Source organism: Leucoraja erinacea, chromosome 28 (assembly GCF_028641065.1).
Source record: "Leucoraja erinacea ecotype New England chromosome 28, Leri_hhj_1, whole genome shotgun sequence".
NCBI lineage: Eukaryota > Metazoa > Chordata > Chondrichthyes > Rajiformes > Rajidae > Leucoraja > Leucoraja erinaceus.
Genome location: NC_073404.1, coordinates 8,010,337 through 8,037,108, shown reverse-complemented (window position 1 = coordinate 8,037,108; position 26,772 = coordinate 8,010,337). Strand labels below are relative to the sequence as shown.

General features: G+C 46.5%; 2 protein-coding genes across 7 annotated transcripts in view; both read right to left on the bottom strand.

Moving 5' to 3' along the window:
- LOC129710557 (multidrug and toxin extrusion protein 1-like) overlaps positions 1 to 15,622 on the bottom strand; it is a 51,949-nt gene extending 36,327 nt beyond the window's left edge. For 2 of the 3 annotated variants that reach the window (XR_008725691.1, XM_055657633.1), the window contains exons 1-4: positions 15,208 to 15,622; positions 4,565 to 4,666; positions 2,994 to 3,062; positions 1,794 to 1,942 (exon numbers count right to left, since the gene is read on the bottom strand). Coding sequence is in view for 2 of the 3 variants with exons in the window: in XM_055657633.1 (XP_055513608.1) it covers positions 1,794 to 1,942; positions 2,994 to 3,062; positions 4,565 to 4,666; positions 15,208 to 15,336 (449 nt within the window). In the remaining variant the exon portion in view is untranslated. The remainder of the gene's footprint in view (positions 1 to 1,793; positions 1,943 to 2,993; positions 3,063 to 4,564; positions 4,667 to 15,207) is intronic. The other variant, XM_055657632.1, reaches the window with a different exon arrangement.
- Positions 15,623 to 22,665: 7,043 nt separating this feature from the next.
- Positions 22,666 to 26,772, bottom strand: part of LOC129710556 (multidrug and toxin extrusion protein 1-like) — a 28,175-nt gene continuing 24,068 nt past the window's right edge. For all 4 annotated transcript variants that reach the window (XM_055657628.1, XM_055657627.1, XM_055657631.1 and 1 more), the window contains 3 exons: positions 26,443 to 26,537; positions 25,867 to 25,948; positions 22,666 to 23,229 (listed from right to left, as the gene is read on the bottom strand). In XM_055657628.1, coding sequence (XP_055513603.1) covers positions 23,030 to 23,229; positions 25,867 to 25,948; positions 26,443 to 26,537 — 377 coding nt within the window. In that variant the 3' untranslated portion in view covers positions 22,666 to 23,029. The remainder of the gene's footprint in view (positions 23,230 to 25,866; positions 25,949 to 26,442; positions 26,538 to 26,772) is intronic.

Genomic DNA, 26,772 nt, shown 5'->3' with positions numbered 1-26,772 from the left:
CAGTGAGAAGCTTTTGTTGCGTGCTATTCAGTCAGCGGAAAGACAATACATGATTACAATCGAGCCATTTACAGTGTATAGATACATGATAAGGGAATGTTCAAGAAGGAACTGCAGATGCTGGAAAATCGAAGGTAGACAAAATTGCTGGAGAAACTCAGCAGGTGTGGCAGCATCTATGGAGCAAAGGAAATAGGCAACGTTTCAGGCCGAAACCCTTCTATAATGCACAGTGCAAGGTAAAGGCAGCAAAGTGGGATCAAGGATAGTCCGAGGGTCACCAATGAGGTAGATGGTAGTTCGGGATCGATCACAAGCCCACCTGATTCTGTGCAAGTGCACATATGAAACATAATTGGCAACCAAATAATTATTCCCATTTTGCGGAGTGTGTTATTGAAAAGTACGTCCGGAGATACCTGTACTTCTAGTAAAGCCTGAACGGGAACCAAAAGCAACAGCTGCTTCTCAGCTCCTTCAGGGCATCACATGCCGGACGGGATGACAGAGTTTATGTTTGCAGCCGCTACTGTCAGTCTAGCACTCTGTGCTTCACAGAGTACATTCAGATCTTAACCAGCGGCAGAAGATTCCAGCTCAGGAAGAAAACCCTGACCGCTGCTTGCCCTCAAACAGACGGTTAAGGAGAAACGAGTTACTGACTACGTTGATTGATTTTAAAATGCAGCATGGAAACAGGCCCTTCGGCCCACCGAGTCCATGCTGACCACCGATCGCACACTAGTTCCATGTCATCCCATGTTCCCATCCACTCCCTCCACACCAGGGGCATTTTACAGAAGGCCAATTAGCCGACAAACCCCGCACGTCTTTAGCACGTGGGAGGAAGCCCACACAGTCACAGGGAGAACATGCAAACTCCACGCAGACAGCGCCCGAAGTCTGTATCGATCCCGGTGTATCTCTGGCGCTGTGAGGCAGCGGTTCTAGCAGCTGCCCCACCGTGCCACCTTTATACAGAGATCTGAAGGGCACTGTTGGTAAGGGCTCACCGCTGTGACTCTCCCAGACGTCACCCATTGCTTCTACCCAGAGATGCTGCCAGCATTTTGTGTCTATTTCAGTGTAAGCCAGCATCTGCAGTTCCTTCCTCCACATACGGTATTATCATTGTACAAGTGATGGAAACAAGGAACTGCAGGTGCTGGTTAATACACGAAAAGGGCACAAAGTGGTGGAGTAACTCAGCGGGTCAGGCAGCATCTCTAGAGAATGTGGACGGCTGCCGTTTCAGGTCGGGACCCTTCTTCAGACACTCGCTCCGGAACTGGGCCCTGGGATCCAGGTATGTTGACGGCCCTGGCCCCCTGGTGGCCGGTGGAGAGGCGAGGATCAGCGGCCTCAGTGTTGGTAAGGGCTGGCGACGGCAGTGGTGGTGGCAGTAGGTACAGCCTGGTGGCGGCCAGGGGTGGCGTGTGGGCAGCCGGGGCTGTCAGTGCCAGGGAGGCAGTGTGGGCTAGGGGTGGGGTGGGCAGCCGTCGGTAGGCCCGTCCGCTATAACCGAGATGCATTACAGAGAGGGCCATTAAAACGAGGGTTTCCTATCTACATAATGGATTGTGCCTTCTGTTATCTCATGGACCTCCACTGCTAGCGAAGACAGAGTCAAACAGCACCTCATTTCCACAGAGTGTATGGTTGTTAACAAAGAAAGCACGGGTGACACTCCTTCTCGCCAGAGATGCTGCCCGTCCCGCTGAGTTACTCCAGCATTTAGCGTCTAAACCAGCAGCGGCCGTTCCTTCCTACACCTAACAATGGAAGCTCCTTACTTGGCCACTTTGGGAGACTGGTGAACAGCCAGCAGGATGTGCTCGGTGTTAATTAAGAGGGCCCAACAGGGGAAGCAGAATATCATCAGGATGAGGATTCCTCTTTGCAGAATCACCCCAATTCTCTTCAGATTTCTGCTGCCAAATGTCTGTAAAATCAGAAGAAAATTTGTTAAAAACCAGGCAGCGAAAAGACTATACATGAATTACAATCAGGCCGTCCACAGTGTACAGATGCAGGATAAAGGGTATAATGATTAGTGCAAGATAAAGTCGAGTAAAGTCCGATTAAAGATAGTTCTAAGGTCTCCGATGAGGTATACAGGAGGCTAGGCCACTCTCTAGTTAGTGAGGGGATGGCTCAGTGGCCGGATAACGGCTGGGAAGAAACTGCCCTTGATTCTGAAGATAGACACAAAATGCTGGAGTTACTCAGTGGGTCAGGCAACATCTCTGGAGAAAATAAACAGGTGATGTTTTGGGTCGAGACCATTCTTCAGACTCCAGAATCTGGGGGTGTGAGTTTTCAAGCTTCTTGCCTGATGGTAGAGGGGAGAAGAGGGAGTGACCAGGGTGAGATTGGTCCTTGGTTATGCTGGAGGCACTGCTGAGGCAGCGTGAGGTGTAGATGGAGTCAATGGAAGGGAGGTGGGCTTGGGTGATGGACGGGTCCACCTCATTTCTCCGAGATTAAACGGGCTCCTCTTTAACTACAAAGACATGGAGGCGGCACAGTGGTGTAGTGGTAAAGCTTCTGCCTCACAGCGCCAGAGACCCAGGTTCGATCCTGACTACGGGTGCTGTCTGTATGGAGTTTGCACGTTGCATGGGTTTTTCTCCGAGATCCCACACTCCAAAACCGTACAGATTTGTAGGCTGTGTTTAAGAAGGAACTGCAGATGCTGGAAAATCCCAGGTACACAAAAATGCTGGAGAAACTCAGCGGGTACGAAACGTTGCCTATTTCCTTCGCTCCATAGATGCTGCTGCACCCGCTGAGTTTCTCCAGCATTTTTGCTTATCTCAGATTTGTAGGTTACTTGGCTTGGTATTAATGTAAATTGTCCCTGGTGTGTGTAGGACTGGTGATAATGTGCGGGGATCGCTGGTCGATGCGGACTCGGTGGGCCGAATGGCCCCTGTTTCTCGCTGTATCTCCAAACTAAACTAAACTTAAGCTTGGGGTGTGTCCACACTTACCTGGGATATGAGCGTATCACAGGCGGAGGCCAATCCAGCACCCACGGAGATACCCGATACATTAATCATCTGTGCACAGGTAACAAAGGGCAAAGAAAATGGATGAACAGTTCAATTGTAAATGCCAGCACAAGGTAAACGCATTGTGATCCAATTGCACTTCCGTTCCCGGGATGCGGGCATCATCGGCAGGAGTGGGGAAAGCGATCACATTAGTGTTGTTCATGAATCAAAGGTTCAAAGGTTCATTTATTGTCACATACACCAATTGGTGTAGCGAAATTGATGTCTTAGACAATGCATTTCGTTGTCTCTGTACTGTACACTGACAATGACAATTAAAATTGAATCTGAATCTAAAATTCAAGTTGCCATTGCAGCACATTAAAAAGAATACAAACATAACAATAGTAGAGAAATTTAAACATAAAAACATCCCCCCACATTGGTTCCCACTGTGAGGGAAGGCACAACGTCCATAACCAAAGACCTGGATTAATGCTCAGAGGTCAGGAGTTCACATCCCGCCATGGCAACTGGGAAAAACAGACTTAGCAAATTAAATCGAGGTACTAGAAATTGCAAATGATGGTTTACAAAATGAGGCACAAAATATTGGGAGTAACATGGGGTGTCAGGCAACATCTCCGGAGAACGTGGATAGGTGATGTTTCGGGTCAAGACCTTTCTTCAGACTCCCAAGAAGGGGTCCAACCTGAAACGTCATCTATCCATGTTCTACAGAATTGCAGCCTAACTCCCTGAGTTACTCCCAGCACTTTGTCTATTGTTTAGCTAATTATATTGGGCGGCAGCGGCAGAGTTGCTGCCTCACAGCACCAGAGACCCGGGTTCGACCCTGACTACGGGCGCTGTCTGTACGGAGTTTGTACGTTCTCCCCGTGACCCGCGTGGATTTTCTCCAAGATCTTCGCTTTCCTCCCACACTCCATGGACGTGCGGGTTTGTAGATTCATTGGTTTGGTATAAATGTAAATTGTCCCTAGTGTGTGTAGGATAGTGTTAGTGTGCAAGGATCGCTGGTCGGCACGGACTCGGTGGGCTGAAGGGCCTGGTTCCTCGTTGTATCTCTAAACTAAACTAAACCAATATAACCTAGACTCGGTAACAATGGCGACTGCAATGTCATAAAATTCCATCTGGTCCATAAGAGGCAAATTCCATGACACACTGGTCAACCCGAGGAGCACCTTCAGCAACAGACTGGTTCCACCAAGATGCAGCACAGAACGCCACAGGAGACCCTTCTTCCCTGCGGCTGTCAAACTGTACAACTCCTCCCCCTTCTGTCGTGGGGTCGACTGACTCCTCTCCCCTTCCTCCAATCTTTGCCCATTCCCCAATCCTTCCCCCTTTGTCACTTTAATTTCATGTTTCATGTATTTTGTGTTTTTATGACTGTTGGCAGATCAATTTCCCTCCTGGGATAAAGAGAGTTCTATCGTTTAATATGTATCATATCTGTAAGACTATGACTCTATGCCTGCCTTTACCCTGCCCTGTTGAAGGGTTTGTAGTGATAAATGAAATTGGCGTTTGGATATACGTACTGCTGTAGCGAGACACACTGCATCCAGTTGAACTTTCCCCAAATGACCACAGAATATGGAGCTGACTATGCCGATGAAAAACACCATCAGCTGGGATAGAACCTGCAATAAAAAGAAGAAGAATGATTAATATTATTACAGAATATTGTAATATCAATCACTCGTCTTGTGAGGCAGAAACCGAAAAACTGTCGAAATATTGCACGAGGGAAGGGGGGGGGGGGGAGAGAGAGAGAGAGAGAGAGGGAGAGGGAGATAGAGAGAGGGGGAGAGGGAGAGAAGGAGAGAGAGAGGGAGAGAGAGGGAGGGAGAGAGAGGAGAGAGAGAGAGAGAGGGGGAGAGGGGGGGGGGAGAGAGAGGAGAGAGAGAGAGAGAGAGAGGGGGGAGAGGGGGAGAGAGAGAGAGAGGGGGAGAGAGAGAGAGGGGGGGGGAGAGAGAGAGGGGGAGAGGGGGGGAGGGAGAGGAGAGAGGGGGAGAGAAGGAGAGAGAGAGAGAGAGAGAGAGAAAGATATAGAGGGAGATGAGAGGGAGAGGGGGGGAGGGGGAGGGAGATACGGGGAGGGGGAGAGAGAGAGAGAGAGAGGGGGAGAGGAAGAGAGGGAGGGAGAGAGAGGGAGAGAGAGAGAGAGAGAGAGAGAGAGAGAGAGAGGGAGAGGAGAGGGGGAGATAGGGGGGCAAGTAGAGAGAAGGTATTATTAGACTCAACTTGACTTGAGGAAGCAAAGAACTACAGATGCTGATTTACAAAAAAAGACACAAAGTGCTGGAGTACCTCAGCGGGTCAGGCAGAATATCTGGAGAACATGGATAGGTGACATTTTGGGTTGGGACCCTTGTTCACTCTGAGGAAGGGCCCGGACCCGAAGTGTCACCTTTCCATGTTCTCCAGAGATTCTGCCTAATCCGCTGAGTTACTCCAGCACTGACTAGATTTTGTCTTAACCCACAGAGTTCCCCAAAGTTATATGCAGGCTCCATGACAACTTGGCCAGAGTCTATTGGTGGCTGAATGGTTAATGATACAACTTGGGATGGCATATGACCAGTCTCACACCACCACTTTACTCTCTCCAAACTGGCTGCTGTTCTTCAGCCTTTATGATTCATCGTCATTGCTTCTCGCTAGTGTTTGACCCGTTGCTTGTTGTGTGATGGCCAGATCAATGTTAGCAAAATGCAGGCCTTCATCTTTTAACCCCTCTCCTCACTTTCCCCACGTGCAGTATCCTTCAGCAATAAAACTCCAGCACACACCACCAAAACCCTAGGTACACAAAAATGCTGGAGAAACTCAGCGGGTGCAGCAGCATCTATGGAGCGAAGGAAATAGGCGACGTTTCGGGCCGAAACCCTTCTTCAGACTGACAGGGGGCCTGGCCCACCAAAACCCTCCCGCCCCTGCCCCCGGTGGCCAGATGGAGAAGTGAGGGGCATAATGTCCTTCAAACCAGGGATGGGGAAAGTGTTCATGTTGGAAGGCCGCATTAAGTTAGCTGTAATCTAACTAGGCCGTATTCCAAGAGACGCCAATTAGACATAGGATTATTTTGTTGAATCTTCTTTTACTCTTTGGTATTTTAAATACGTTCATTTTAAGATTAAAATTAAAATAATAAAAGAAGAACAAAAACATATTCATAAAAATAAAAGGATTTGTTCTACAAAATTTGGATTCATTCAAAAGGCCGCACTTAATGGCCTAGAAGGCCGCAGGCTCCCCACCCCTGCTTCAAACAATGCCTGTTGTGCATGTTTATGATGTTGTAAACAACCATCTTATACAAACTTAGATTGATAAAACATTACAGTACTGTACGGCACAGGAACAGGCCCTTCGGCCCACAATGTCTGTACCAGGTTAAACTAATCTCCACCATCTGCACATTCTCCATATCCTGCTATTCCCTCAATATCCGTCTGCCTACTTCTTAAATCCTCCTATCTTATCTGCCTCCACCACCACCACCCCTGGCAATACATCCCACCATTCTGTCTCAACAACTTTCCCCACACCTCACTTCAATTTTTCCCCTCTCATCTTCAAGCTGTGGCCTCTAGTCTTCGACCTCTCCTTGTGGATAATGCCCTCTAATCCGGGAATGGAAGGGAGTGGTCTCACCCTGTGAGACGCTTATATCCAGGTCAGTGTGGACAGACCCCAAGCCTCCATGTCTTTGTAATTAAAGAGGAGCCATTTTAATCCCAGAGATATGAGGTAGACCAGACCATCACACAAACCAACCTCCCTTCCATTGACTCCATCTGCACCTCACGCTGCCTCAGCAAGGCCACCAGCATGATCAAGGACCATTCTCACCCTGGTCACTTCCTCTTATCCCCTCTCCCATCAGGCTAGACGCTTCATTCTGGTAAACCTCCTCTGCACCCTCAACAAAGCCTCCATTATCCATATCCTTCCTGTAATGGGGGTGATCTCTTGATGTAGTCAAGAGAGAGTTAATGCATTCAAGAGAGAGTTAGCTCTTAGGGCTAACAAAATCAATGGATATGGGGATAAAGCAGGAACAGGGGCACTGATTATGGATGGTCGGCCATGATCATATTGAATGGCGGTGCTGGCTCGAATGGCCGACTCCTGCACCTGTTTTCTATGTTTCTATGTTTCTCTGACCTGTACGGCATGTAATACTCCAAATGCGCCTCAGCAAAATCCAACTAAGCTGTACTTCATGGATTTGGAGTCGTTTCAATGGCATGGATTTTTATTTCAGTTAAAGAGAAATGTTACAATATAGTACCCGTGCAACTGTACAGCAAAGTTGATCACTTGAGACACAAACTAAAGGATTTCAAGGAAACGCTGACACTGTGGTGAAATATTACAGCTGCCGCATTCTGACAGTAGGAAAACTGCTGCTTTAAGCTCGTCTTTTTTTAGATCCTACAGCCAGACTCTGTGGTCGTGTCACTAAAAGAGTGACTTATTGCGGAGATCTTCCCTTCAAAACAAGGATATGGGAGTCAGGACTCGCGGCACCATCTGCCACTCGACCCTTTCAGGTCTGCTAGCCCATTCGATGGTAGGGGAGAAAGGTCAACTGCATTCCCGCCTAATCCTTTTCATCCCTCGATTCCTTTTGTGCCCAGTCATCTGGCAATGTAGGTCGTGTATCAATATCTCAGCTTCAATGTCCCTCCCGTGTGGAGAATCTGAGAGATTCATCTCTCTGGATGGAAGGCACATCAACACAAGACCGTTTAGTTGGAGATACAGCGCGGAAACAGGCCCTTCGGCCCACCGAGATCGTGCTGATCACCCCTTCACACCGGTTCTATGTTATCCAAATTTCACATCCTACACACAAGGGGTAATTTACCGAGGGCCATTGACCTATAAACCTGCACCTTTGGGATGCGGGGGAAACTAGACCACACAGAGCAAACCCATGCAGTCACGGGGAGAACGTACAAACTTCATACAGACAGGACCCGTAGTCAGGATCAGACCCGGATCTCTGGTGCTGTGAGGCAGCAACTCTACCGCTGCGCCACTGTGCTGTATTCATCAGAAACATTTAAAACAAAATTCCTCCGTTATCATGAAGAAATTATAATCTTCCTAGGAAGCAATGGCATCCAATTCACTCAAAAAATTGGGAAAAGCAGTAAAACAGCACGTAACATAATGCACAAAGAAATGTTTAAGAAAAAACTGAATACAGTGCATTCAGAAAGTATTCAGACCCCTTCACTTTTTCCACATTTTGTTACATTACAGCCTTATTCTAAAATGGATTCAATTCATATTTTTTAATCAGCAATCTACACACAATAGCCCACAATAAAAAAGTGAAAACAGCTGTTTAGAAATTTTTGCAAAATAATGAAAAATAAATAACCAAAATATCCCATTTACATAAGTATTCAGACCCTTTACTCCGTACTTTATTGAGGCACCTTTGGCAGTGATTACAACCTCAAGTCTTCTTGGGTATCACGCTACAAGCTTGGCACACCTGGATTTGGGTCATTTTCTCCCATTCTTCTCTGCAGATCCTCTCCAGCTCTGTCAGGTTGGATGGGGAGTGTCGATGCACAGCTATTTTTCAGATCCCTCCAGAGATGTTCGATCGGGTTCAAGTCCGGGCTCTGGCCGGGCCACTTACGGACATTCACAGACTTGTCACAAATCCACTCCTGCGTTGTCTTGGACGTGAGCTTTAGGTCGTTGTCCTGTTGGAAGGTGAACGTCTGTCCCAGTCTGAGGTCCTGAACGCTCTGGAGCAGGTTTTCATCAAGGATCTCTCTATACTTTGCTCCGTTCATCTTTACCTCGATCCTGACTAGTCACCCAGTTCCTGCCGCTGAAAAACATCCTTACTGCATGATGCTGCCACCACCATACTTCACCGTAGGTATGGTATTGGCCAGGTGATGAACGGTGCCTGGTTTCCTCCAGAAGTGACACTTGGCATTCAGGCCAAAGAGTTCAATCTTGGTTTCATCAGGCCAGGAAATCTTGTTTAGGTGCCTTTTGGCAAACTCCAAGCGGGCTGTCATGTGCCTTTAACTGAGGAGTGGCTTCTGTCTGGCCACTCTACAATAAAGGCCTGATTGGTGGAGTGCTGAAAATATAGTTGTCCTTCTGGAAGTTTCTCCCATCTCCACAGAGGAACTCTGGAGCTCTGTCAGAGTGACCATCGGGTTCTTAGTCACCTCCCTGAATATGTTAGTAAGTCTCTATCCTAAGGCCCTTCTCCCCCCCGATTACTCAGTTTGGCCAGGCTCTATGAAGAGTCCTGGTGGTTTCAAAGTTCTTATTTAAGAATGACGGAGGCCACTGTGCTCTTCGGGACCTGCAATGCTCCAAAAAATGTTTTCCCCAGATCTGTGTCTCAACACAATCCTGTCTCGGAGGTCTACAGACAATTCCTTCGTCTTCATGGCTTGTTTTTTGCTCTGACATGCACTGTCGACGGTGGGACCTTATATAGACAGGTGTGTGCCTTTCCAAATCATGTACAATCAATTTAATTTACCACTTGTAGACTCCAATCAAGTTGTGGAAACATCTCAAGGATAATCAATGGAAACACGATGCACCAAAGCTCAATTTTGAGAGTCACAGCAAAGGGTCTGAATACTTACGTAAATGTGATATTTCAGTTATTTATTTTTAATTATTTTGCAATAATTACTAAACACCTGGTTTCGCTTTTATATTATGAGGTATTGTGCGTAGATTGATGATAAAAAAAAATGACTGTAACCAATTTTAGAATAAGGCTGTAATGTAACAAAATGTGGAAAAGGTGAAGGGGTCTGAATACTTTCTCAATGCACTGTATGTGAAATGTGAGCTTGTTGCTTGCTGTATGAAACAATTCACCTGCGTTCAACATGGCAATGCATTTGAAGTTAACAACTTCAACATTATCTAACGCTGCTGCAGCACTATAACATGCTCAAGAACCTTACAGGGCGGCTTGGTGGACCAGCAGTATAGTTGCAGCCTTACAGCGCCAGAGATCCAAGTTCGATCCTGACTACCAGAGCTTTCTATACGGAGTTTGTACGTTCTCCCCGTGATTGCGTGGATTTTCACCGGGCGCTCCGGTTTCCTCCCACACTCCAAAAACGTACAGTTTTGTACGTTAATTGGCTTTGGTTAAAATTGTAAATTGTCCCTAGTGTGTTTAGGATCGTGTTAGTGTGCAGGGAACGCTGGTCACCACAAACTCGGTGGGCTGAAGGGCCTGTAGATTTAAACTAAACTAAGATATCTTTAATGTAAAACATCCATGCCACGAATTTAATTAATTGAAGTAAACAACTATTTTAAACTCAGGTTTGATTTATCTTATGTGTAGGAAAGAACTGCAGATGTGGCTTTACATCGAAGATAGACACAAAAAGCTGGAGTAACGCAGTGGGACGGGCAGCATCTCTGGAGAGAAGGAATGGGTGATGTTTCGAGTCGAGGCCCTTCTTCAGACTGATGTCAGTGGAGTGGGCGGGACAGAGATAGAATGTAGTCGGAGACAGTAAGACTAGTGGGAGAACTGGGAAGGGGGAGGGGACGGAGAGAGAGGGAAAGCAAGGGCGATTTGAAGTTAGAGAAGTCAATGTTCATACTGCTGGGGCATAAACTACGCAGCATTTGATTTATCTTATGCAGTTAAGCAGCATTTGAGTGAAGCTGTTTTTGTCCCCTGTGTATGCAGTGGCTGATCCTGTAATCAGAGACTATGTCCCAAGATGTAATCAGGTTGGCTTGCTATAACGCAAGCTTCCATAACACAAATGGATGTAACTCGAGTGCTAAACCAGCGAACACTGTTCGTATTGCACGGGCCAAATTGCTTACAACACAAATTTTGATCGGGAACTAAAGTCATGGAGTCAGAGAGTGATACAGTGTGGAAACAGGCCCTTCATCCCTCCAAACCTGTCCTAGCCAAGTACCTGTCTAGCTGATTAAGAAACTGTTTCTTAAACATTGGGATAGTCCCAGACTCAACTACCTCCTCTGACAGCTCGTTCAATACACCCATCACCCTTTGTTTGAAAAAGTTACCCCTCGTATTCCTATTAAATCTTTCCTCTGGTCCTCAATTCACCTACTCTGGGCAAGAAACGCCGTGCATCTACCCGATCTATTCCTCTCCTCCCAGTGCATCACAACAAGGTTACTTTGGAAATAGACAAGCAGGAAAAAAAGCTGCTTTACTTAAATAAAAACCGTCCAGGGAAAAAAAACTGGTTCCATGTAACTTCCCTGCAGTAATCAGACACCATTGTCTTTTAAGATCACAATCAGTCAGTTTCACCACATGTGGCTGTTAAAATTGAAAAGCAATCACTTGTATTGTATCTTGTTGACACTATGTTAAACATTGTAATATGTAGCCTTCATTGCTTTTAATTTAAAAAAAGTGTATGTAACAGCTCGCCTGTGTCAGCCTACTACCTACACACTCTGGGTCAATTTTTAGTTTTAGTTTTAGTGATACATTGTGGAATCGAACTTTGCTCCACCGAGTCCACACCGATCACTGATCACCCACACACTGTTCCATGTTATCCCACCTTTGCATCCTACACACTAGGGGCAATTTACAGAGGGCAATTAAGCTACAGACCTGCACATCTTTGGAATGTGGGAGGAAACCAGAACACCTGGAGAAAACCCACATGGTCACAGGGAGAAAACGTACAAACTCCGTACAGACAGCACCCGAGGTCAGGATCGAACCCGGGTCTCTGACGCTGTGAGGAGCAACTCTTCCCCTTTTCCAGCTTTATACCCCCCCCCCCCCCTCTCTGCAATCAGTCTGAAGTAGGGTCTCGACCCGAAACGCCACCTATCCATGGTCCGCAAGGTTGCTGCCTGACCTGCTGAGTTACTCCAGCACTTTATGTCCTTTTGCATAAAAATAATCTTTTTGCTGTTAAAAAGGATCTTTGCTTTTGTTGATCCTGTGGGAACAATAGCTTTGTTATAGCTAGTCTGAATCTCTCTAACTCCAAACCCCTTTGCCCCGAATGTTTTTATAGCACGATTTTCTATACTGCGAGCTTCCCTAGGAAGCCAACTATCATATTTTGGTAGAAATATCTCTGCTTTCTATCTTCAGATACTGCCTCTGAGTGTCGTTCTTGTGCAGTCGACCTTACTGCAACATACAACATCCTATAATTCCATATCGGCTCCAATTGAACTCAATTCCAGCGAATATAGCTCTACATAGAGAAGGCAGGAACATTTTAGTCAAAGTTTCAAATTGCACTCGGGTTTCAGCCCATAAGACTGTTATTTTAACATTTACCCCAAAAAACATGAACAAGCCTCGTGAAATTGTTTGCAAACAAAATTTACCAAACATAGTAATAGAGTTGCAGCCTCACATCGCCAGAAACCTGCATTCAATCCTGATCTCGGGTGCTGTCTTTACGGAGTTTGCACGTTCTCTCTATGACCGCGTGGGTTGTCTCCGGGTGCTCCGGTTTCCTCCTGCGTCCCAAAGACGTGCAGGTTTGTAGGTTAATTGGCCTCTGTAAATTGCCCCTAATGTGCAGGGTGTGAAAGTGGGACAAATGGAACTAGCGGTCAGCGTGCACTCGGAGTGCCGAAGACCTTGTTTCCACGCTGTATCTCTAAAGGGCCTGTCCCACTTTCCCGAGTTATTCACAAATTCTCCTGAGTTATTCACGAGTCCGTAGGAGTTAGTGGATATATCATAGCGGCTCGTTATGCAAGCCGTAGGTACTCGGGGCTATTTCTTTGACTCGTAGACATTTTTCATCATGCTGAAAAAACGTCCCGACTTACCGGAAGCCCCGAGTACATACGGCTGGCATAACGAGCCGCTACGATATATCCACGGACTCATTACTAACATTCTGCGAGTTTGAAAACTCGGGAGAATTCGTGAATAACTCGGGGAAGTGGGTCAGGCCCTTAAAACTAAACTACAACAAAAATTGACCCAGAGCCACACAAAGAGATGGAAAGACAGTGGACAAGTAAGGTCAAAATGTTGGATTTTAAGGCCATTTAATGAATCAAATTGATATTTTGTTCTCGGCATCAATTACCGCAGCCTCCACCTCTGTCCATGATAGACTATTTCAACTCATCCCCAGCTCGCATCCTATATTACCAACCTCAGTAAGCACTATTCGCAAAGTCTGCTGCCTTATACTAACTGGGGCCTCTTCCTGGTAATCCATCAGCCCTACTCCTAGTTAAGTGAGACTTCGTATTAAATCCACATTTTCGCTTCCTATTCTTGCCTGGTCATTCCCACTTCAATCCCTGGAATACCACAGACCCTCTCTTTTGTTTAGTTTAAAGATACGGCGCAGAAACAGGCCCTTCGGCCCAACGAGTCTGCAGCGACCAGCCATCCCCGCACATGAACACTGTCCGACACACACTAGGGATAGTTTGCTTACATTTATACCAAGCCAATTAAACCTGTGCGTCTTTGGAGTGTGGGAGGAAACGGAAGATCTTGGAGAAAACCCATGGGGAGAATGTACAGACTCCGTACAGACAGCACCCGTAGTCAGGATTGAACCCGGGCCTCTGGCACTGTAAAGCAGCAACTCTACCGCTGTGCCACCGTGACGCCCTTGATCTCTGCCCCGTTTCCCCCACTTTCTACAAAATGTAAAACTCTTTTTGTCTCGGTGATGGGACGGGAACTATGATGGCAATGATGGAAGTGCCAGTGAAACATAGAAACATGGGTGCAGGAGTGGGTCATTCGACCCTTTGAGCCAGCACCGCCATTCAATATGATCATGGCTAATCATCCAAACTCAGTGCCCCGTTCCTGCTTTCTCCCCATATCCCCTGATTCCACTGGAGTAGCAGGATATCGGAAATTGTTCAATTCAATGTTGAGTCGGGAAGTCTGTCCAATGCCAAATCCGAAGGCAATGTGCTTCTTCTCGAGCTAGTGTTTAGTTTAGTTTAAAGATATCAGCCGTTACTACCTCCTTTTGGCAGTAATACCAACGCAAAATTGATTGATTGAAAGACGCATCTTGGAAACAGGTGCTTCGACGTACCCAGTCCATGCCGACCATCGATCACCCGTTCATGCTCGTTCTATGTTATCCCACTTTCTCATCCCATCTCTAAGGGGCAATTTACTGAGGCTAATTAACCTCCAACCCCAAATGTCTTTGGGATGTGGGAGGAAACCGGAGCGCCTGGAGGAAACCCACGTGATCACAGGGAGAACGTGCAAACTCCACACAGACACGCGTGTGGGTTGGTAGATTAATTGGGCTCTGTAAATTGCCCCTTGGGATGAGAAAGTGGGATAACATGGAACTAGCATGATCGGGTAGTGGATGAGAAGGTGGGGATAACATTCTAATCTCGGGTTAGTTTTGTTTATTATTGTCACGTGTACAGAGGTTTAGTGAAAAGCTTTTCTGTTGCGTGCTATCCAGGCAGTGAAAGGATTATACATGATTACAATCAAGCTGTCCACAGTGTACAGATACAGGATAAAACGAATAACATTTAGTGCAATATAATCCCCAGCTGTATGAATATTGACTTATCTAACTTCAAGTAACCCTTGATTTCCCTCTCTCTCTTTATTCCTCTCCTTCCCAGTTCTCCGGCCAGTCTTACTGTCTCCGACTACATTTTATCTCTGTTTGCTTTGAACAGAGATTTTTAAAAAAAACAGTTAACTCCCAGCTAACAATGATCTATTCTACATTTCACTTGATCTCCATTCCCTTTGTCCTATTTTCACACCTGACACTTCCTTATCTATGTATCTCCCTCTCCCCCGACACCAATCTGAAGAATGGTCTCAACCCGAAATGTCACCCATTCCTTCTCTCCAGAGATGCTGCTTGGCCTGCTGGGTTACTCCAGCACTTTTGTTCCTTCAATGCATTAACCAGCGGCAGCAGTTCTTGGTTTCTATTCGACTGAAACATTGCCCTGCAAATTGGGACGTTTAATTCTCTTGAGAATCAGATCAGGTGAACTGCAAATGGGGTAGTGTGTAGGGGGTTGGGGAATGACAGATACTGGGTTAAACAGAAGATAGACACAAGGTGCCGGAGTAACTCAGCGGGTCGGGCAGCATCTCTGGGTCGGGACCCTTCTTCAGACAAGTGGAACAGGTTTGGAAAGATAAACTTACCACTGGACCGGCCAATCGGAAAAGTTCCTTCACTTCTGTCCAGAAGTTGAGGGGTATCAAGCTTCTGATTTTCCTCAGCAGTGGTGTTTGGGCAACTTCATTGAAGGCTCCTAACCCCGGGGCGTTCATCTTCCCAGGTCTCCGGTAGCGGTAGAAGTAACGACGGGCTTGTTGTCAATTGCTTCTCAACTCCAGATCCAGTTGCTGCTTTTAAATGCTGGCGTCCGGGCTTCCAACGCTGACTGGGTGACACGGACAGGCCCTTATACTGAAGGGCTCTGATTACACTTCCGAGCTGCCCTTTTGAGCGCGGCTCTATCTGCATCGTGCAAGCCAGGGTCTTTGGTGCAAGCTGCGTGCTCGTTGCCACAGGGAACTATCGCCATGGGTCATTACGATGCGAAGTCGCAGCTCCAGCTGAGCCACCGTCAATGGGTGGGGGGAGCAGCAAGGGCTTGTATCTGTATGACTCACATGTCCAACGCCTTCTGATTGAATGCCTGTAGCTACCAGATACCCGCTTCGAAGATGTCGTGTGTAGAAAGGAACTGCAGATGCTGGTTTAAACGGCGACAGACACAAAGTAGGGACAGAAGCATCTCCGGAGAAAAGGAATAGGGTCGAATCTGAAGGTCTCCTATTCCCTTTTCTGCTGCCTGATCTGTTGAGTTATTCCAGCACTTTGTGTCTATTCAAGATGTGTGGGTTATGAAATATGTCGCCACATTTAATTTCTCAGCGATGGTTTATTATTGAGAATATGATTCTAATTTCAACAGGTTTCTCTGTCTCACCCTCTCGTCTCTCCCCCACTGTGTAGGAAGGAACTGCATATGCTGGTTTATATCAGATAAGACACAAGGTGCTGGAGTAACTCAGCGGGTCAGGCAGCATCTCTGGAGAGAAGGAATGGGAGACCCTTCTTCAGACATTGAATTCTCCTAATTTAATTAGCACCTCCCCCGCCAACACTTTCCTCCCCTTCCACCCCCACCACACCATGTTTCTCCCCTCTTCCACCCCTCACCCATTCCCCTGACCCCTTCTACCCATATCCCACCTCTGGCGTCGCATTCACTCATCTTCCCTCCTTATCCGGCACTGTTTTGTCTCCTTTTCATCTCTAGCCTTTGTCCCTGGCTGCCAATCATCACCTGTATCATAAGGTCATAAATGCTAGGTGTAGAATTAGGCCGTTTGGCCCATCTAGTCTACCCCGCCATTCAATCATGGTTGATCTATCTCTCCCTCCTAATCCCATTCTCCTCCCTTCTCCCCATAACCTATGACACCTGTACTAATCAAGAATCTATCTATCTCTGCCTTAAAAATATCCCCTGACTTGGCCTCTACAGCCTTATGTGGCAAATAAATCCACAGATTCACCACCTCATTTCTCCTCATCTCCTTCCCAAAAGAACGTCCTTCAATTTTGAGGCTATGACCTCCAGTCCCACTCTCCCCACTAGTGGAAACATCCTCTCCACGTCCACTCTATCCAAGCCTTTCACTGTTCTGTATTTCAAGCCTCTTCTAAACTCCAGCGAGTACAGGCCCAGTGGTGCATCATATGTTAACCCACTCATTCCTGGGATCCGTTCTTGTAAACCTCCTCTGGACCCTGTCTAGAGCCAGCACATCCTTCCTCAGATATGGTGCCAAAAATTGCTGAGAATATTCCAAATGCGGCCTTATAGTGCCTCAGCATTACATCCCTGTTTTTGTATACAAGCCCTCTTGAAATAAATGCTAGCTGTGAGTTTGATTTCTTTGCTACTGATTCGACTTGCAGATTAACTTTTGGGAGTCCTGCACCAGCACTCCACCTATCACTTGCCAGGTTTTGACCCATCCTCACCTCTCTCTTCCAGCTTTCTTCCCCGCCCTCCCCACGTCAATTAGTCTGAAAATGGTTTAGACCTGAAATATCCCCTGGCCATTCCCTCCACAGACACTGCCTGACCCGCTGAGTTCCTCCAATTTGTTTTTATATACTGTTCGTCTTTGGGACATGGTAGAAAACCGGAGCACCCGGAGGAAATACACGAGCAAAAGTCACACACAGACAGCACCCGGGGTCAGCATCGAACCCGGGTCTCTGGCGTTGTGAGGCAGCAGCTCTACCCGCTGGTCTACCACTGAAGGAGCTGTGTAATGGGGCTCCAACACATTGTATTAACGAGAAAATACATAAACATGGCAGCACGGTGGCGCAGTGGCAGACCTACTGTCTTGCAGTGCCAGAGACCCGGGTTCATTCCTGACCACGGGTGCTGTCTGTACGGAGTTTGTACGCTCTCCCCGTGACTTGCGTGGGTTTTCTCGGAGACCCTCGGTTTCCTGCCACACTCCAAAGACGTACAGGTTTGTAAGTTAATTTTGGCTTGGTATAAAATGTAAAATTGGTCCTAGTGTGTTTGGGCCCAAAGGCCTGGTTACGCGCTGTATCTCTAAATTAAACTGAACTAAACTAACAAGCAACAGCCTGGTATGAATTCTTGTTACATTTCATCTCATCTTCGTGAAATGACTCATGACATTGTGACAAATTAGTATAGAGATGCTGAGAAATGATTTACCCATTTAGTTTGCTGTGGGGTATCGGTGTGGGTTTTCAGCTAAATCCAACTCTGATCAGCCCAGGATCTAAAATACACTTTCTCAACGGTTTCGAGATACAGTGTGGAAACAGGCCCTTCGGCCCACCGAGTCCATGCTGACCATCGATCACCCTATCACCAAAAGGGGCAATTTACAGAAGCCAATTAACCTACACAGTCACAGAATGTGCAAACTCTGTACAGACTGCACCCGTAGTCAGGATCGAACCTATCTCTCTGCCTCTGTAAGGCAGTGACTCTACTGCTGCGCCACCGTGCCACCCATCTCCAGCCTTGGATTGAAGTCCAGGTCACTCGGGCAACAGGACAATTCCAAGGTTGAACCACCATTGCAAGACATTTTTATTTATACAGCATAGTGGCACAGCTGGTAGAGCAGCATCTGTGGAGGCAAAGGGGTGGTCGAGGGTGGGGGAATTTGCAAAGCTTGGGGTTCAGGCAGGTAAAGGCAAGGTCACCTGTGCAGAGGTGATCATGTCACCCGGGATTTGAAAAACAGATTGCAAGAGGGATGAAAACAAAGGCTGAGAATCCAAACGTAGACCGGGCGATCATTTCGCTGAACATCTTCGCTCAGTCCACCTGAACCTACCTGATCTCCAGGTTGCTCAGCCATGTTCCCGATGTTGGGGGGAGTCCAGAACCATGGGTCACAGTTTAAGAATAAGGGGTCGACCATTTAGGACTGAGATGAGAAAAAACGTTTTCACCCGGACAGTTGTGAATCTGTGGAATTCTCTGCCACAAAAGGCAGTGGAGGCCGATTCACTGGATGTGTTCCAAGAGAGAGTTCGATTTAGCTCTTAGGGCTAAGGGAATCAAGGGATATGGGGAGCCTTGATCATATTGAATGTCGGTGCTGGTTCGAAGGGCCGAATGGCCTATTCCTGCACCTATTTTCTATGTTTCTATGAAGCCTCGCGGCGGTCGATTAGAGTGTGGAGGAGCCGTGAGGGGGGGAGGGGAAGAACAATGGAGGACCTGACGTGGGGGAACTGTTGGGGGGGGAGAAAGAAAGGAGGGGCTGATGTGCTTTGTAACTATCAGCACCGTAGGTGGCCACTATTTGTATACATTGTGTATTCAAACAAAGAATCATGTGAGAATAAAGTATTCCTATTCCTAATCATCCTTCCCGTTTCTGCACAGACCTTTCTGTCCTGGGCCTCCTCCATTGTCGGAGTGAGGCTAAATGCAAATTGGAGGAACAGCATCTCATATTTTGTTTGGGCCGCTTACAGCCCAGTGTATATTGACTTCTCTAACATCAAGTAACCCCGGCATTCCCTCTCTCTATCCATCCCCCACCCAAGTCGCACCAGCTTCTCGTTCTCACCCAACAAACATCTAACAATGGCCTGTTTCCTTTAACCTTGTAACTTTTTTTGCATATCTTTCATTCGTTCTTCTTTATCTCTCTACATCACCGTCGATAACGCTCGTTTCCCTTCCCCGTGACTTTCAGACTGAACAAGTCTCGTCCCAAAACATCACCCATTCCTTCTCTCCAGAGATGCTGGAGTTACTCCAGCTTTTTGTGACCATCTGAGAATTTTAATATCGGTCTCCCTTGTTTGTCATGTCACCTGTACTGAGATACAGTAAAAAATGGTTTACGAGCTGCCTAGGCAAAAAATAGTAGAAAGTGTCATGTTATAGCAAAAATAAATAGTTAAAAAAATAGTGTTACAGCTGCAGAGGAAGTGCAGATATAAAAAAAGTGCAAGAGCCACTCGAGGGAGATTGGAAGATCATGAATTTGTCCTTCATGTGGACAGCATAGTGACGTAGCTGGCAGACCTGCTGCTTCACAGTGCCAGAGATCGGGGTTCAATCCCTGCCTGTGTGGAGTTTGCATGTTCTTCCTGTGCCCACATGGATTTTCTCCCGGTGCTCCGATTCCCTCCTACATCCCATCGACGTGCTGGTTTGTAGATTAATTGGCTTATGTAAATTGCCCCTAGTGTGTAGGGAGTGGATGAGAAAGTGGGATAACCGGATTCAGTGGGCCAAAGGGCCTGTTTCCATGCTGTGTCTATATGAGAAATCTATTCATGTCCGATAACAGGAAAGGAGCTAGTTTTGAACCCAATGCTAGGTGCTTTCAAGCTGTTGTACCTTCTGCCACCAGTAGAGGGGAATAGAGAGACCCACTGGGGTAGGAATGATCCTTGATTAAGGTGTTTAAGAAAGAACTGTAGATGCTGGAAAAATCAAAGGTAGACAAAAATGCTGGAGAAACCCGCGGGTGAGGCAGCATCTTCCTCTTGCATATGGCGTGCACAGCCTAAAGTTGTAGGACAACTTGTTCTATTTGATCTGATTTGATGGTGCACGCTAGGTTGATTGCATTCGTTGTAGCAGGGCAGACCAGGTTGCAATCTCCCACGCCACAGCATCTATGGAGCGAAGGAATAAGCGACGTTGGCTGCTTTCACCAGCTGTGTGGAGTGTAGATGGAGTTGATGAGCTTCATATTGGGCCACTGGTGATCGACAACTATGGATGGTGGGATAGTTATATTCAGGACTTGGGCAGTGGACATTTGGATGAGTAGATATTACAATGAAGACGAGTGGCCAGGGAAACCAGTCATGTTTTTTTGGTTTTGATAAGGGAACTGGATTTGGTAAGGGAACTCATGGGAAAGGAACCACTAGGAGTTAGAGACCACCATATGATTAGTTTTCATCTGCAATTTGAGAGGGAGAAGGAGAAACCGGGTGTGTTGGTATTGCAGTTGAGCAAAGGGGACTACAGAGGCACGAGAGAGGAGTTGGCCAAAGCTGACTGGAAAGGGACCCTTGAAGGGATGACGGTAGAACAGCAATAGACGGCAGGAATTTCTGGGAATCATTTGGAAGATGCAGGATCTTTTCATTCCAAAGAGGAAGAAGCATTCTAGGAGGATAAAGAGGCGATTGTGGCTGGGAATAAAAGTCGAGGACAGTATATTATAAGTAAAAGAGAAGGCATACAGCATTGCAAAGAATAGTGGGAAGCCAGGGGATTGGCAAGCTTTTAAAGACCAACAGAAGGTAACTAAAAAAGCGATATGGGTAGAAAAGATGAAATATGAAGGTAAGCTAGCTAATAATATAAAAGTGGATAGTAAGACTATCTTCAGTTATATAAAGAGTAAGAAAGGGGCAAGAGTGGATATTGGAGAATATTGCAGGAGAAATGATAATGGGGAATAAAGAAATGGCAGAGGGTTCAATGACTCTTTTGCATCAATGTTCACAGTGGTAGACACCAGCAACGTGCCTGAAATTCAAGAGAGTCAGGGGGTGGAAGTTAGTGGAGTGGCTATTACTGGGGAGAAGTTGCTTGGGAAGCTGAAAGGGCTGAAGGTGGATAAGTCACATGGACTGGATGGACTGCACCCTACAGTTCAGAAAGAGGTGGCTTTAGAGATTGTGGAGACAAAGGGGCTTTGGAGTGCTGGTGCAGGATTTCCAAAAAGTTAATCTGCAAGTCGAATGGGCAGGAAAGAAAGCAAAGGCAATGCTAGCATTTATTTAGAGAGAGCTTGTATGCAAAAACAGGGATGTAATGCTGAGGCTCTATAAGGTGCTAGTCAGGCCGCACCATATCTGAGGGAGGATGTGCTGGCTCAGGATCGAACCGGGGTCTCTGGCACTGTAAGGCAGCAACTCTACCGCTGCACCACCATCAGACATTGTGTCAGCAGTAGGGGGGAATGAATGCTTCGGGTTATCGATTGGTTACCAATCAATCATGGACGGTATTGATTTTCCCTGAGATGTTAGGGCTGTACTTCTTCAGCCAAGTTATTTTGTCACACTCCTGACTTGTGCTTTGTGGATGGTGGGAAGGTATTGCAGTGTCAGGAGGAGAGTCCCTTTGACCCACCTCTGACTCGCTCTTCCAGCCACGGTATGTGCTCGCTTGCTGGGGTTGAGTTTCTGATGGATGGCACCTCCCTAGGATAGATGTGGATGGTGACCAAGCAATGGTAATGGCACTCAATGTCAAGGGTAGACCAGTCTGAGGAAGGGTCCCGACAAGAAACGTCACCCATCCTTTATCTCCAAAATTACTGCCTGATCCGCTGAGTTACTCCAGCACTTTGCGCCTATCTTTGGTGTAAACCAGCATCTGCAGTTCTTTGTTGTCACGTAGGTGGTTAGACTCCCTCTTGTTGGAGATGGCTATTAACTGCATGAGTAACTCAGCGGGACCGGCAGCATCGCTGGAGAATGAATCTGCAGAACGGGCTTGACCCGAAACATCAACTATTCCTTTTCTCCAGGGATGCTGTCCGACCTGCCATGTTACACCAGCAATTTGTGTCTATATTCTTACTAATCTGCATGAAAAAAAATAGAACTTCGCTGTAACTTGGTACACTGTGGATGGCTCAATTGTAACCATGTATTGTCTTTTTCTGCTGACTGGTTAAGCCCCTGTTCCACTTTCCCGAGTTACTTACGAATTCTCCCGAATTTTCCCCTCGATTTGCCATAGGTACTCGGGGCTATTTTTTTTTTTATATACTTGTGGATATTTTTCAACATGCTGAAAAAACGTCCCGACTTACCCGAGGCCCCGAGTACCTACGGCTGGCATTACGAGCCGCTACGAAATATCTACCGACTCGCTACGGACATTCTCCGAGTTTGAATCGAGGGGAAAACTCAGGAGAAATTCGTGAGTAACTCAGGAAAGTGAGACAGGGGCTTTAGCACGCAACAAAAGCTTTTCACTGTACCTCTGTACATGTGACAATAAACTCAACTCAACTAAGTGTTAAAAGAACAATTGAGCCCAAATATTTGAAGCTAATATTTAGGAGACAGACTGAAACAAGCCGTCAGAGGGTGAAAATAAATTTATTTGCACGCACAACATTCCTGGATCTTGTAGAGGATAAAGTCACTGACGGAAATCCAGCAGAGGCTCTGGAAGGTTTGACTTTTGCAGATATCCTTCAGATAAAGCCTTCCTCCTTTCAAGCCCCACGCACCCCCCCCACACACACCTACGCACACACACCCACGCACACACAGGCCTTTGGTAAAAGCAGCGCCGTGGACTGTGTGGGAAGTAGGGCCCAGGGATGCCGTACAGTATCAGCCCCCTCGCCAACATCACCAGACGTGCTCCACCAGTCAATCTCCATCCACGGCAGTGAAACGCCACCAGCATCTCTACACCGGTCGTAGCCACACCGCGGTTCACGTCCCCGTCTCAACGGTGAAGTGGATCACGAGTCCCAGCGCCAGTACGATCAGCGCCGAGAGGAGCGCCAGCCCACGGCGGAGGATCAGGTGCTTCAAGGGCAAGAGGTGCCCGACCGTAACAGGTGCCAGCGTCTCACACGAGTCACCGATCAGTCGCTCTCTCTCAGCATCGCTCCCCGTCTCCCCGACGCTAGCTGTGAAGTAAAACAACTGCATCTTGCATTCACTGAGGGATGTTAATTCTGTCAAGGGTCCCCAATGTGTTCCGGGGAAACCCTGTCAAACAAGGTGCCTTTCAGTAGTTTTCTCAATGCCTCTGAACATAAGATACTAGGACCAACAAACAACAGCTTGGTCACAAAAGGACACAAAGTGCTGGAGTGACTCAGCGGGTCAGGCAGCATTTCAGGAGAACATGGATACATCATAGTGATACAGTGCGGAAACAAGCCCTTCGGCCCAACTTGCACACATGTCCCAGCCACACCTGCCTGCGTTTGGTCCATATCCCTACAAACTTGTCCTATCAATGTACCTAACTGTTTCTTAAATGTTGAGATGGTCCCTGCCTGAACTACCTCCTCTGGCAGCTTGTTCCATACACCCACCATCCTTTGTGTGAAAACATTACACCTCAGATTCCTATTGAATCTTTTCCGCTTCACCTTAAACCTATGTGCTCTTGTCCTAGATTCACCCGTGACTCTGTGCATCTACCAGATCTATTCCTCTCAGGTGAGGAAAGGCCTGGGTGGAGTGGTTGTGGAGAGAATGTTTCCACTAGTGGGAGAATTTAGGACCAGAGGGCACAGCCTCAGAATTAAAGAACGCACCTTTAGAAAGGAGATGAGAAGGAATTCCGTTAAACACAGGGCGTGAACCAATGGAATGCATTGTTACAGACGGCAATGTATGCCAAGTCATCGTGTATTTTTAAAGTGGGAATTGACAGGTTCTTGATTAGTAAGAGTCTCAAAGTTTACAGGGAGAAGGCAGGAGATGCAGTTGAGAGGGAAAGATAGATCAGCCATGATTGAATGGGGGAGCAGATTCAATGGATCAAATGGCCTGAGTCTGTTTCTATGTCTTATGAACGTTTCGACGAGAAGGGTCCCGTTTCAAAACGTCACCTATTCATGTTCTCCAGAGATGCTGCCTGACCTGATGACTTACTCCAGCACTTTGTGTCCTTTTGTGTAAACCAGCATCTGTAGTTCTACTTCCTAAAATGTCCCATCCCAGACATCTCTCAATCCTGGCAAACGTCATTAACTCCAATCCACAAAAGGACACAAAGTGCTGGAGTAACCCAGCGAGTCAGGCAGCATCTCTGGAGAACATGGATAGGTGATGTTTCACGTTGAGACCCTTCTTCAGATCTCAATCCTCTCTGTTCCTAACCTGCTCCACATCCATTATAGAAAAGATGTACAAAAACACTTTTTTAAAATTATATTGTGATGAGGATGTGATTGTGAGTGGGATATTTGTTATACTGATTGTATTGGGAAGGGTGATTATGGGGTGATGGGTTGTATATATGACTAAGAGATACTATATAGTATATGAGGTTTTCTTCTTTTCTTTTTTTCTCTCTTTTTTTTTGGCTTTGTAAATAAATCTGCAATTTCGTTCAGACTTCGGTCTGAATGACAATAAAGGCTATCTTTCTTTCTATCTATCTATTTGATTAGTGTATAAATGTAAAAAATCTGGTGTACATATAGCTGGTGGTGTACATATGGTGTACGTATAGTTGCTAAATTTGTATAAGATAATTATAAGCAGTTGAATAAGGGGTGGGAATTAATAAGCTTTGGCTTCTTCCTGCTCCTTTTTGGACACATATGATTTCATTTATTTATAGATATTGTTTATGACACTTTTTATAAATATTCTTGTTTTGTTTTTTAACCATATAATTACAGCATGGAAACAGGCCATCTCGGCCCTTCTAGTCCGTGCCGAACACTTACTCTCACCTAGTCCCATCTAACTGCACTCAGACCATAACCCTCCATTCCTTTCCTGTCCATATACCTATCCAATTTATTTTTAAATGATAAAATCGAACCTGCCTCCAACACTTCCACTGGAAGCTCATTCCACACGGTTACCACTCTGAGTAAAGAAGTTCCCCCTCATGTTACCCGAAACGTCTGTCCCTTAATTCTCAAATCATGTCCTCTTGTTTGAATCTTCCCTGCTCTCAGAGGAAAAAGCTTATCCACGTCAACTCTGTCTATCCCTCTCATAATTTTAAAGACCTCTATCAAGTCCCCCCCTTAACCTTCTGCGCTCGAAAGAATAAAGACCTAACTTGTTCAACTTTTCTCTGTAATTTAGGTGCTGAAACCCAGGCAACATTCTAGTAAATCTCCTCTGTACTCTCTCTATTGTGTTGACATCTTTCCTATAATTAGGCGACCAAAATTGTACACCATACTCCAGAATTGGCCTCACCAATGCCTTGTATAATTTTAACATTACATCCCAACTTCTATACTCAATGCTCTGATTCATAAAGGCCAGCACACCAAAAGCTTTCTTTACCACTCTATCTACATGAGATTCTACCTTCAGGGAACTATGCACAGCTATTCCTAGATCCCTCTGTTCAACTGCATTCCTCAATTCGCTACCACTTACCATGTACGTCCTATTTTGATTTGTCCTGCCAAGATGTAGCACCTCACACTTATCAGCATTAAACTCCATCTGCCATCTTTCAGCCCACTCTTCCAAGTGGCTTTTGTATGCTGTTTCACACTTGCTTTTTAATCTTTTATTCTGTTCGAAATAAAGAATTAAATAAAATAGACTATTTTTACCTGTCACGTCACCTTCCGTGCAGTCACTGACGGTGATGCTCGGGGAGTTTCCGTCACTCTTCACGCCCGCATTAATCAGGGCCTTTAAATGAAGCACAAGATCTTTATCAGAAGCAGGCAGCCTGGCGAGAGTGGATAGCTTCTACACTGGGACCTCTCCCAGCAAAGTATCACCTTTGAAAGTTTTCAATAGAAAATAGACAATAGGTGCAGGAGTAGGCCTACTCCTGCATCTATTGTAAGCTTTGAAACCAGCGATATTGTTGGAAGATCACATTCAGCCCATCTCTCCCGTGCCTGGTCTTCTAATCTCAAGCTAGATATACATATTCAGAAGATCGACACAAAATGCTGGAGTATCTCAGCGGGACAGGCAGCACCTCTGGCGAGAAGCAATGGGTGACGTTTCGGGTCGAGACCCTTCTTTAGACCCAAAACGTCACCCATTCCTTCTCTCCAGAGATGCTGCCTGCCCTGCTGAGTTGCTCCAGCATTTTGTGTCTATCTTCGGTTTAAGCCAGCGTCTGCAGTTCCTTCCTAAACATATTCAGAAGACGTTTCCCTGGCAATCCTCACCTGATCCGAGGCTTTGTTCCAGTTGATTTTGGAAATCACCACCTGGTAAAAGATGGCCTGTAATGACACCGATACAAACAAGCCAGACCAAAGCCCTGCAGAGAAAGACAGGCGTCGTGAATGGACAGTCATGGCAAAGGACACACAGTGCTGGAGTAACTCAGCGGGTCAGGCAACATATGCGGAGAACATTCATGGGCGACGTTTCAGGTCGGGACCCTTCGTCAGACTGATGGCGGTCGGAGGGAGAAGGCTGGAGGAGAGGTGGAAGTGGGACACATCCGGGTAAGCGATAGGTGGATACAGGTGAGGGCAGTGTCTTCAAAATAA